The 13771-nt window shown below is 41.6% G+C and overlaps 1 protein-coding gene across 2 annotated transcripts; it reads right to left on the reverse strand.

Moving 5' to 3' along the window:
- Positions 1–950: 950 nt before the first annotated feature.
- On the reverse strand, positions 951–6796 carry LOC121378910. Of its 2 annotated transcripts, none has more exons than XR_005958779.1 (2): positions 6374–6796; positions 951–1775 (listed from the first exon to the last, which is right to left on the reverse strand). XR_005958779.1 is itself a non-coding variant. In XM_041507297.1 (2 exons), the coding sequence occupies exons 1-2, from the start codon at positions 6650–6652 to the stop codon at positions 965–967; spliced, it is 1008 nt and encodes a 335-aa protein (XP_041363231.1). In that variant the 5' UTR covers positions 6653–6796; the 3' UTR covers positions 951–964. The 2 variants fall into 2 exon arrangements, 1 of the variants encoding a protein (XP_041363231.1); XM_041507297.1 differs by having other exon boundaries at positions 6456–6796.
- Positions 6797–13771: the final 6975 nt, after the last annotated feature.

The raw sequence follows: 13771 nt of genomic DNA on the forward strand, positions 1-13771 counted from the left end.
GAGTGACTTGAGGTCATTAGACAATAGTTTTACATCAATCGATCAATATTTTGTTTTTAAAACCTCCATTATAAAAGCTATCGTGTTAAATGATATTTAAATCATAAAAGAAACTCATAGCCCCACTCTAATGGCTAGTGATATTCAATGTTGGGCTAGTAAATAATTACTAATGCCATGCCTGACGGCTAGTGAATTGTTTTTAAGCTCCATCGCCCTCTTTAGTTGACATATTCAATTATTACTATTATTTAGTAAAATTGTATTAACTTAAACTAAAGTAGGGCTAGCGAATTTTGAATTGTGGTTTGTAAATTAAAAAATTCACTGATCCCATGGCTAGTGGATTTTATAAAAATTATAGAATCCGTGAATTACAGTACGCAAATCAACATTAAAAGCAAACTAGGCATGGAAGGAAATGTTTTATTTAATGACGCACTCAACACATTTTATTTACGGTTATATGGCGTCTGACATATGGTTAAGGACTACACAAATATTGAGGGATGAAACCTGCTGTCGCAACGTCATGGACTACTCTTTTCGATTGGAAGCAAGGTATCTTTTATATGCACCATCCCACAGACAGGGTAGTACATACCACGGCCTTTGATATACCAGTCGTGGTGCACTGGCTGGAGCGAGAAACTAGGTATAGATGCCAACAGTGTGGATTCCAGTCTGTTTTACCGACTGCCGGTTTGGGTTATGGGACTAGGCAAGTTTCAAGGCAGTTTCATTTATACCTACTTCTGTACTTCTATCCAATTAAAGTTCAAGCACACTGTCCTGGACACACATCTCGACTATCTGGTCTAGTGGTCTTACACCTACGCACTGAGTCGTTAAACTCGCTCTGAGTGGGAGCCAGTACCGGGATGCAAACCCTGTACCTTACCAGCTTTTAGTCCGATGGGCTTAACTACCACACCAACGAGGCCAGTCAATTCCAAAGACAGTTTTAATGGTCATTATTAAATAGTGGACGATAGTCCATTATGCTAATAACTCCTCTTCTAGCTAACTCTGTCTTAATAAAATACTGCAAGTAGTAGAACGACATGATGACAACAATGAAAACAAAAGACTTGGAATAACAGATCCAGTCTATAAAATCGATGGTTTTCGACAGTCTGTCATACACAGTGTTGGAACAGTGCCAGAAGGCCAACCGTGATGTCATATATATGGTCTGGAACAACAATGACATTAAGAGATAAATCCAAATTTTTTTCAATGTCGCCTTGTCCGATGCCTTCCATGTTGGACGGCAGACCGACATTGCCGTTGCCACTACCAACACCGAGAAGAGAAGGGAAATTTGTGGAATAAGTATTTTCAATGCTGGAGAAAAAACTGCTTCAATTTTCACGGGTGGCGTCGTCATGTTGTGTGGAACATACGACTCTACTAAAGCCCAGTGATTATGGAACACCATGATATAAATTGTAAACAAGACGTTCCACACTGCACAGATGGAAAAGGTGAAAAATAAAGATTGTTTCTTCCCTTCGAACGAGGAGTGAAGCTGACATATATTTTCCATTCCAAACTTCATGGCACAAAGACTTGCTAATGTGATGGCCAATAGCAACAGATGAACCAAAATTGTGTACATGACATCACAGGTTTTCACCAATGAGCCTGCCAGATAGATGTCAACGATGAGTGGATATATAAAAACTGTTGTTATTGGTTCAACCAGTGAAATGACAATGGCAGCCGATTGGTTAAAACTAAATGTCCAACGTCTCATTTTTGTTGGTTGGTTTCTGAAAAAAATAAGAAAAGAAAGTAGTTAGGGTTATAATGTCATACTGTAATATTAATTCATTTATGCTTATTTATTGTGCTTATATTCAGCTGAGGTTTAAGCACTCTGTCCTGGGCACACACACACCTCTCAGCTATCTGGACTCTTTCCAGGTTAGTGGTTAGTGAGAGGGAAGTCTGTGTAGTGATGGTTGGTGTAATCAGCATGTCGATAGTACTGAGATATTTAAAAAAAGTGTACAAATACTTTTAACTGATAACTTTATTCAAGAGAGACACTATGCTAGAAAACTCTCATATATAAGCATTTAATAGATATGTTTTGCTTGCAGTACTACCTTAGAATATTATTGCCAGATTGTTACACTACTCCTATAACAAAATTTTGTGTTGCTTCTCACCAGTTGTTTGTTGAACAAGGTAGATATTATGGTATTGAAAGGTCACAATGGAAATGTCAGATGTGTAATCCGAATGATATTGAGGATGAATATCACTTTATTTTGAAATGTCCATTGTACATGCAACTACGTTCAATATATATTAAAAAATACTACTGGCGCAAACCATCTGTGTTTAAACGTGTGCAATTATTGTCTGTTCAAAAGAGAAAAGAATCACGTAATATTGGTAAATATCTTAAAAACGCAATACGTTTACGTTTTCAACATATTTAATGTTTAATCCTTGTCAGATGTTATTGATTTGTAATAAACTATACTATACACCTCCCCACTGAGTCATTAAACTCTCTCTGGGTGGGAATGAATGAATGAATGAATGAATGACTGTTTAATGACACGCCAGCAGAAAAATACATATCAGCTATTGGGTGTCAAAAAAGATGAGTATGTGGAAATATTATTTATTTTAAAATAAAATTTATATAATTATGTAAAACCACAAGTTTGCTGAGTGCTGTCTTGAGGTGCTTGTGTCGCAGGATCAAACCACCTTGGTGGATACATTCAACCAATTGGGTTTTTTCTCGTTCTAACCAGTGCACCATAACTGGTCAAATTCTGTGGTATGTGCTTTCCTGTCTGTGGGAAAGTGCATATGAAAGATCCCTTGCTACATTAGGAAAAATGTAGTGGGTTTCCTCTAATGACTACATGTCAGAATTGCCAAATGTTTGACATCCAATAGCCGATGATTAATTAATCAATGTACTCTAGTGGTGTCATTAAAGAAAACAATTTTTTTTTTTAACGTAAAACCACATTGTAAAGAGCTGTTGGGGAAAAATATAATACAATACAAATATCAAGGTGGGAGCCAGGGACGGGGAAGGAAGGAAATGCTTTATTTAACAATGCACTCGAGATATTTGATTTACAGTTATAGGGCGTCGGACATATGGTTAAGGACTACACAGATATTGAGAGAGGAAACCCGCTGTTGCCACTTCATGGGCTACTCTTTTTCAATTAGCAGCAAGAGATTTTTTATATGCACCATCACACAGACAGGATAGTACATACCACGGCCTTAGGTACACCAGTTGTGGAGCACTGGTTGGAATGAGAAATAGCCGAATGGGGCCACCAATGGGGATTGATCATAAACCAACCGCACATCAAGCATCTGCATATAAAAGATCCCTTGCTGCTAATCGGAAAGAGTAGCCCATGAAGTTGCAACAGCGGGTTTCCTCTCTCTATCTGTGTGGTCCTTAACCATATGTCTGACACCACATAACTGTAAATAAAATGTGTTGAGCATCATTAAATAAAACATTTCCTTCTTTCTTTTTCTTTCTTCCTACTAGGTGGTTTTGGGTTTGAAATCTTTTGAAATTGGACACTGCATTTCACATACTTTGACAAATTTTAAACAGCAATTCTCTGACTATAATCTTTCTAAAACATATAAAAAATATATTCATTAATTTCCAAGATTTTAGGGTACGTAAGTTTACCCATCGTACCCTCTGGCAGAAAACCCTGCTACAATTTGGAAATATTATCCTCATTTTTAAACAATATACATGACAGTGGCAACCTGAACAAGTGATTTGATGTTCTGCATTTAATGACAACATGTAACGGACAGGAATGGAAAGGAGTGTGTTATTGACAAATTTGCCAATTTTTGGAAATAGTTATTTGGTGGGGGTGGGGGGTGGGGACTCTGTCGTCCCATTGACACCATGAACATTTTCTTTCTACCATATATAAATTATTATATAATATATATTTATATTACATGTCTAACATATATTATATAACAGCAGTTCTCATACAATAATCTTTCTAAAAATATATTAATTAATTTCCAAGATTTTAGGGTACATACTGTTACCCTTCGTACCTTCAGTTTTGAAATATTATCCCCATTTTAAACAATATCATACATGACAGTGGCAACTTGAACAAGTGATTTGCGTTTAATAATAAGATGTAATGGACAACTTTGCCTATTTTTGGAAATCGTTATTTGGGGATGGGGTGAGGGACTGTCACCCCATTGAGACCGTGAACATTTTCTTTCTACCATATATAAATTATTACATATAAATCATGATATAAATTATATTTTATATTAAATGAAAAACAATGTGCTTGTGCACTCCCACCGTACCCCCTCTGCTTAACATACTGCTCCTATGCATAGGCCTGTACTTTGACAAATTTTAAACCGCAGTTCTCTTGTACAATGATCTTTCTGAAAATTAAAAATATGTATCTGTATTTTCCAAGATTTTAGTGTACATTAATAATTTTACCCTTCATACCCTTTGGCAAAAACCCTGATCAGCACATTTTAAACTGTGGATACTTTGTGTCTAACTTATCAAGGTGTTGGGAGTGGGGAAGAGGGAACCAGCACTAGCCCCCCCCCCCCCTCCCCCAACTGAATAAAAAGTTGGTTTTGTTTAATGACACCACTAGTCTAAGAGCAAATTGATTTATTAATAATTAGCTATTGCATGTCAAACATTTGGTAAGTTTGAAATATATTCTTAGACAGAAAAGTTTTATTTAACGACACACTCGAGACATTTTATTTACAGTTGTATGGCGTCGGACATATGGTTATGGACCACACAAATATTGAGAGAGGAAACTTGCTGTCTCCACTTCATGGGCTACTCTTTTCGATTAGCAGCAAGGGATCTTTTATATGCACCATCCCACAGACAATAGTGTAGTACATACCACGGCCTTTGATATACCAGTTGTATTGCACTGGCTGGAACGAGAAATAGCCCAATGGGCCCACTGATGGGGATCGATCCCAGACCGACCGAGCATGGAGCGAGCGATTTACCACTGGGTTACATCCCACCCCCATATATTCTTAGAGAGAAAACCCGCTACATTTTTCCATTAGAAGCAAGGGATCTTTTATATTCACCATTCCACAAACAGGATAGTACATACCGCAGCCTCTGATATACCAGTTGTGTAGCTGTTGCACTAGCCAATGGGCTACATCCCATCCCATCAATATATGTATTGGGTTAGATTCTCCAGTTAAACATCAAATTAATATATAGCTGCTTACCCCAGTTGTCTTTTTCCAATTTCTATATTATGCTTATAGATATTTCAACATTTAGTTGATTAGGCAGCTGTTACTTGTAAAACAGCAAAGGATTTTTATATAAAATTTGTAATGGACAGCACAGTACCTACCACGTCCTTTGATGTGCCAATCGTGGGGCACTGGTTGGGATGGAAAACAAACCGAATCTACTGAAAGTGATTAATCCTGCAGCCCATCACACTTTGTGTGCTTTACCACTGAGCTCTTCTCTTCTCCCTCTATCCCTCCTTCCCTCTCTCTTCTTCGCACGCTCTCTCTCTCCTTCCCCTATCTCCCTCACTCTCTCCATCTCTCTCTACCTCCCCCTCTCTATCCCTCCCTTTACCACTGAGCTCTTCTCTTCTCCCTCTATCCCTCCCTCTATTTCTCTTTCCCTCGCCCTCCCTCTCTCTCTCTCCCTCTCCTTCCCTCTCTCCCTCTCTATCCCCCCCTCTCTCTCTCTCTCTCTCCCTCCCACCGACTCTCTCTATCATCTCATTCTCTCTCACATATAATCAACTTTTTATTTTAAATTAATAAATCATTTTAATCTACATACCTTTGGCACTCAATAGCCAATGTATTTTTTGGCCCATTAATTTCAGAGGCAGACCCAGGAGTTTGTAGGGTTTGTTTTGTTTTTGTTTTTTTTTAAACCTAAAAATGGCAGGTTTGAGTTTGCCAAAGTCAAATGAGCATAGATCTGTAGATGGTTCAGGGGCATCCTTCCCTGAAAATGTTAAATTAAAGATATGTTTAGAAAACTAGATGTCCTGAAATGCAAATCCCTGCATTCTACAAGTAAAATTAATCTCTGCCAATGACATTTTGGTAGGACTTTCCTTTGGCACTGTTACAAAACATTATAAATACTTATAATAAATAGTTAGGGTTAGGGTTAGTGACAGTGCCAAAGGAAAAAAAAAAGGAAGGAAATGTGTTATTTAACGACGCAGTGCCAAAGGAAAGTCCTTCCAATATGTTTTTAAAAGTATTATACACCACTGCACCAATTATTCACATCATGATTATACACAAACATCGAAGCTAGCTATAGTCTACTTACACATATGCCCGTCGTTATGGACTGGTTGAAACTTGCACGTTGACCACTAGTTTATAACTGTATCGCTATTATATTCACAAACCTGTGTTTATATGGAGCAACATACGCCGTTTGACAGGGTATAGTCCTACATCCGACTGTACACACACACACACACAAAACCCTGTCTGGTAGTGGTATAATTAGCATTAAATGCCCGTTGCTTCGCAAGGAAAATATTGTTTGGCCTTCACATTGTGACATGCATTCGCGCTGGGTGAAATATTGATTTCTTTTCATTTAGGTTGGACTGGGCTCTTAGAGTTATGCTGATGACAGAGTACCACGTCAGTTGCGCGTAACTTCAACGTAACAAGGCGTAGCTCGGCTGCAATTTATGGTGGTTGGTGACAGACTATATCCAGGTTATAACCTAGAGAAGCGCCCATCTGACTACGGAAAAGGGTAGCGGTATCCTGTTTAATTATCATATGATTTTTAAATTCCCTAAGGGATGCGATGGAAAACATCCCAGCAACCCACCTCACCCCACTTCCACCCACCCCCCCCCCCCCCCCCGAATCCGCCTATGGTACAATAATTGTCCATTGTTGCTTATTGCAATCCTCGATTATTTGTTGTCGTGCATGTGCAGAGCCAACGTAACGTGGCGTACATGTAGTGCCCTGAATTGTAATACCTGCCTTGAATTGTAATAACCCCTGCGCGTGCTGTAACCTCACTGGTGCAGAGGTGTAACATTCTCTTTGAGAATGGCCAATACAGCACAAATTGAAATTTTGAGTAAAAGTCAGTATCTATCTGTGATATTTGTATTTTTGCACAGTTATTTACACTGTTTTTATTTAAATCTTGAATTTTTATATTGATGTTGATCATCACCTTATTTTTTTGCATTACCATAGTTTGACACCCAATACCCGATGTATTTTTCGTGCTGGGGTGTCGTTAAACATTCATTCATTCATTGAATTGTAATAAAAACTGTCCTGAATTGTAATACTGACTTGAAATGTAATACAACTGCCTGAATTGTAATAAACTAGCTGACTTGAATTGTAACAAAGAATTGCCCTGATTTGTAATAACCAGAGCTGCCTTGAATTGTAATAAGACACCGACTTGAATTGTAATAACACAAAAATGGAAAGGAACGTGTGCTTAACGACATCACACCGCATTTCTTCAATTTGAGGTGTTGACAGTGTGTTGGTAACGGCAAGTGGAAAATTCCATGCCTATATACGGTTGGGACATCATCGATGGTGGTGAGAATTTTATGGGTTTGACAACTGTGCACATTCGGGGAAGGGAAAAGTTTGAAACGTGCCCATATACGGCGATGGCCATGAGTCATCCCAGAACGTGTTCAGACATGTCTTGACCTCGAGATAGCGTGGGGACGTTACCTTGGCGCTATAAAAGCCCCGATTCAGAACTCTGGACAGAGGAACCGGCTAAGGCCGGTACTTGTGCCCAGGACAAGCGTGCGCTACAACAGCTTGCTCTGAATGTGCACGTTAAACAATTTCCTAATTCCAACTCTCGGCAACCATTTCCCTTTGGCTTAATCCAAATTAAATTGCACCATACCACCTTCCGGCTGTTACCGGCTACGGTCGGACTGCTAGTGCTCCCTTGCACCTGTCAGTGCAGGCGGTCCCTCCTCCACCCACCCCAACCCTTTTCTGTCCTGAATGGAAGAACCGGTTGAGGCCGGTACTTGTGTCTAGGACAGGCGTGCGCTACAACAGCTTGCTTTGAATGTGCATGTTAAACAATTTTCCAAGTCCGAGTCCAACTCTCGGCATTCGCTCAGCGACACTGCTAGAATTTCTTAAAAAGCCGCGTGCACTCGAGAAAAAACCGTTAAGCAAGCGAGGTCCAATCTATTTTTGGAGGGAATCTTCCTGTGTAAACGTCACAGACGTTGGTATACCACGTGACCGTTATCATTTTGGTTCGGTTTGTTTTCTCGTGCACGGTTCGCGCAATCAACATCCGATTTGTTGTCGTTTGCTTGTTGTTCATTTGTGAGATTTTTCTTCACAGTTCGTGAACATTTTCAGTAACAATAAAGTTCAGACAAGTAAGTATCTCAATACAAAACGTTACAAACCCGTAAAACCAATAATTTTGCTAAGTCTTACGATATCTGGAGAGGGGATACAACCAGGACAGAACAGTTGGAACATGTCCAGGAGAGGTGAAAGGAACGCACCCCAAGTCTGTGCGCACTCTGTGAAATTTGTCGTGACGTAGGCATTGGTGTGCTTCGAGCGACATCTACCGGTGACATCAGAATACTAACTTTCAAAATTATTTCAAGCAATTGGGACATGGGGATTCCCATGGTATTTATCGATATAAAACCTGCTTTTTCACTCCATTTGATAAAAACGTGATCTAAGTGTGTTACAGGTTTGTAGATTAACCAAATTATAATTTATTTTCGCTGGATGGAACCAGGGCGTGCGGCTTTAATAAATTGATGATATAATAATGATAACAGTGAATGCCATAATAATGATAACAGTGAATGCCATTAAGTCGTTCTAAAAAATAAAAGGTAGGGAGCTACGTATAGGTTTGGTTTTTAGTAGGCCGAGAGTAGCTTTTTAATTAGGACCTGCGGATGATGAGGTGTCTCCCTAGGTCGCCCGTAGGGCCCTTAGAAAGGGCCTGATCTCTTCCGATCGTGGCATGACAACCCAGGAGAGACCCGACGCAATTGTGCATGTATAATGCAATTGTGTATGACTGAGAGGTAAGGTCGGCGAGTCCTGGTGTTTCCCTTAGGTTAGGGTTAGGTTAGCGCTAAATTTGACCCACCCCCAATGTTGAACAGTTATGGTTCTAATAATAGTCTAATACTGTTATAATCCTCAGCTTATAACATGTTGAAAATAAACTTTCTTGTTATAATTTCTTCTAGAACACCTACATTAACTAACCTTGGGGGTTTGCTAGAATGAACATTATCTGACATACTAAGATGGTGCGAATCACAAACACGTGAAATTTATGTACATTTTATTTGGTCGCTGTGGTGTTGATGGTGGCTATGTTTTCTCCTATCTGCTTTGTTCCACACGGTGATAGTGGAGTAAGAGGCGACCTCTGCGTTTGGTGTAACCAATTAAGGTTAGGTCTTGTCCGCCCTTCATTTGGTATCCAGAGCTCTTGAACGTAGTGCAGAAAATATATAAGACATTAATATAGTGTATAAGATGAAATACAAGTATATACATACATACGAAAAGAATAAAAATCTATTTGAATTTTAATGATAAAAATAAGTAACGATTTAAGATTAACATGTTTATTTAATTAATTTGCCTAAGTTTGTGTAGGAATTTTAGTTGAGTATTGTCAGGAGCCCTTTGAATTATTATTAAAATTCTTCCGGGCCCCGCCACTACCCCCTACTCCCGAGATGGAGTGCATAATCGTCGGACGAGTGCTTAGGGTCGCTGCTACGTGTCGGCAGCAGTCAGGAAGGACAGGGCTCATGGCATTGTTATCTTGGTTTATGTGTGAAGCCAGCCCGCCCAGGACCCCCGGTAATGCATATCACTAAGTAAGTTCTGAGTAGCGCTGTTACCGAGGGGCTGTGGCATGCCAACTCCAGTGGATTTAGTTTGAATAGTGTTTACGGTGGGTCGTCTATGGAGGGGGGCGTACGAGGTAGGTGAGGGCTAGAAGGCCGCCATGTTCTAGTCGTGAGTGCATAATCGGTAAGCGAGTTCTAAGTAGTGCCGAGAGTTCTGAATCTGGGGTTTTTATAGCGCCAAGGTAGCGTCCCCACGCTATCTCGAGGTCAAGACATGTCTGAACACGTTCTGGGATGACTCATGGCCATCGCCGTATATGGGCACGTTTCAAACCTTTCCCTCCCCCGAATGTGCACAGCCTTTCGTAACCCGATACCTCTTTTCCTGACCTTCTACAGCTGTCAAACCCATTCACCCAGGTCACCGGGGTCAGCTGAGAGCTGCCAAAGTAATTAACCACCGTGAAAGTAGCGTCCCCACGCTTAAACCCGACAGCTGTCAAACCCATTCACCCCAGGTCACCGGGGTCAGCTGAGAGCTGCCAAAGTAATTAACCACCGTGAAAGTAGCGTCCCCACGCTTAAACCCGACAGCTGTCAAACCCATTCACCCCAGGTCACCGGGGTCAGCTGAGAGCTGCCAAAGTCATTAACCACCGTGAAAGTAGCGTCCCCACGCTTAAACCCGACAGCTGTCAAACCCATTCACCCCAGGTCACCGGGGTCAGCTGAGAGCTGCCAAAGTCATTAACCACCGTGAAAGTAGCGTCCCCACGCTTAAACCCGACAGCTGTCAAACCCATTCACCCCAGGTCACCGGGGTCAGCTGAGAGCTGCCAAAGTCATTAACCACCGTGAAAGTAGCGTCCCCACGCTTAAACCCGACAGCTGTCAAACCCATTCACCCCAGGTCACCGGGGTCAGCTGAGAGCTGCCAAAGTCATTAACCACCGTGAAAGTAGCGTCCCCACGCTTAAACCCGACAGCTGTCAAACCCATTCACCCCAGGTCACCGGGGTCAGCTGAGAGCTGCCAAAGTCATTAACCACCGTGAAAGTAGCGTCCCCACGCTTAAACCCGACAGCTGTCAAACCCATTCACCCCAGGTCACCGGGGTCAGCTGAGAGCTGCCAAAGTCATTAACCACCGTGAAAGTAGCGTCCCCACGCTTAAACCCGACAGCTGTCAAACCCATTCACCCCAGGTCACCGGGGTCAGCTGAGAGCTGCCAAAGTCATTAACCACCGTGAAAGTAGCGTCCCCACGCTTAAACCCGACAGCTGTCAAACCCATTCACCCCAGGTCACCGGGGTCAGCTGAGAGCTGCCAAAGTCATTAACCACCGTGAAAGTAGCGTCCCCACGCTTAAACCCGACAGCTGTCAAACCCATTCACCCCAGGTCACCGGGGTCAGCTGAGAGCTGCCAAAGTCATTAACCACCGTGAAAGTAGCGTCCCCACGCTTAAACCCGACAGCTGTCAAACCCATTCACCCCAGGTCACCGGGGTCAGCTGAGAGCTGCCAAAGTCATTAACCACCGTGAAAGTAGCGTCCCCACGCTTAAACCCGACAGCTGTCAAACCCATTCACCCCAGGTCACCGGGGTCAGCTGAGAGCTGCCAAAGTCATTAACCACCGTGAAAGTAGCGTCCCCACGCTTAAACCCGACAGCTGTCAAACCCATTCACCCCAGGTCACCGGGGTCAGCTGAGAGCTGCCAAAGTCATTAACCACCGTGAAAGTAGCGTCCCCACGCTTAAACCCGACAGCTGTCAAACCCATTCACCCCAGGTCACCGGGGTCAGCTGAGAGCTGCCAAAGTCATTAACCACCGTGAAAGTAGCGTCCCCACGCTTAAACCCGACAGCTGTCAAACCCATTCACCCCAGGTCACCGGGGTCAGCTGAGAGCTGCCAAAGTCATTAACCACCGTGAAAGTAGCGTCCCCACGAGGTTATCCCACCTGCTATAACCATTAACCCAGGTCACCGAGGTCAGCTGACAGCTGCAAAAGCCATTAACTTAGTTCACTTAGAGTTCAGCCACGTCATTAGACCCCGCCCCCCGTCAACCGATTAAAGCGCAGGATAGGTCACGTGACCTAGCTCATTTGCATACATGGTACCAAATTTGTGAATGGATTTATGGATGTAAACAAGAGAAAATGTGCATGAAACAGCTCAAAGAAATGCAACCAAGCAGTTGTTGCAGCGATTGCATGCTTTGTGCAAGAAACATGGAATATTCGGGAGAAATGCCGAAATCCAGATGTCAGAAAAACACCATTAGTGAACTGTTTGGTGTAATTTCGTCATGCCACGCCTCAGTCAAAATGACAGATGGCGAGTCATAGGGATGCGTGGATCTGGGACCTCGCAGCGTGACGTCGCACTTCAATTCAACGTTCACAGAAACACCATATGGCACTTATGGCAAAGATATCAACAAAAGAACCGACCACCCATGACAACACCTCGCCAAGACACATGGATCCGAACCACTCATCTGCGAAACAGGTTCCAGCCAGCAACCCTCACAGCCAGGACCATCCCTTTCTCCAGCGTTTAGTGGCCATGGGCGGATCCAGGAAATATTTTTAGGGGGGGACCAAAAAAGAAGGGCACATTGACTCGTCAAAAGGGCACCTTACTACAAGTTTTGATATTTACAATTAATATGAATTCCTACAGTTCTACGTCATAATATACTAGCAATAATGAAGTAAATTGGCGTCACTCGCGTTAGAACCTCAATGGGGCCCCATTGAGACTCAATAACACAGACACATATCTGCAAGCTTGCGCATGTACACGAAAATCTTAATTTCATTTATCTACAATATAATTATTGTTTACTTAAAAAAATAATAATTCTACAAACAAAAAGGGCACTTGGACATTTTGAGGGCACTTGAACAATTTTTTTGGGGGGGACGCGTCCCCCTGGTCCCCCCCCCCCCCCCCCCCCCCTTCGATCCGCCCATGGGCCTCAATGAGACGACGGTGCCAGGTCTGTATTAATGCTCAAGGTGGACACACTCGCTACTGACTGTGTGAACTTCGCTCTGGACCCCCTCAAGTGATGTGGCTCATTTGCATATTGCTCGTTTCCATACCTTCGGACATTTCTCTTCCCATGTTGTAACGTTTCATACACGGCAGTAAAACCTTATCATCAATTATCTTTGTCTTTTGTGTATCACAATAACTTTTTCCTTTTAGTATATATTATTTCAAATCCCGTTATCTCGTGATGTAATGTACATAGAAACTTGAAACTAGTAGTTTTTAGTAGTTACGCTAGATACTTAGAGACAACTGAAGAATCTTTGAAATGCCATTTTATGTTACGAGCAGCCATTTTTTTTTTAATTTAGACACCAAAAACACACATTTATTTATTTATTTATTTATTTATTGTTTGTTTGTTTGTTTGTTTCTCTCTCAAGTCTACCTCAGTGCTTGGGTAGTGCTACAATCATGCATAATTAAAACGTAAATTTCCTAAAACGACTTCTGTATGAATAATGAAATTTGGTACACATAAACTACATACCATTAGCTATAAAATAAGACAAGTTTCGGGATTTTAACAATCTATCCACATTGTTGTCAGGTTTTTTAATTGAAAAGACCCCCAAAACGAATAAAAATATTTTTGTAAAATAAATTTGAATTTTAAAGATTTTTCAGTTGTCTCTAGGCATTCAGTATGACAAATGAAAACTGCCAGACTGGTATATACATTGTGTATTATACATCAGGGCCCCGTTTTTCGAAGCGATCTTAGCGCTAAGATCACCTTCAGTGCATAAGGTAGATACACATTTAAGGCGAGCTTTGAG

This window comes from Gigantopelta aegis, chromosome 2 (assembly GCF_016097555.1).
Source record: "Gigantopelta aegis isolate Gae_Host chromosome 2, Gae_host_genome, whole genome shotgun sequence".
Lineage (NCBI taxonomy): Eukaryota > Metazoa > Mollusca > Gastropoda > Neomphalida > Peltospiridae > Gigantopelta > Gigantopelta aegis.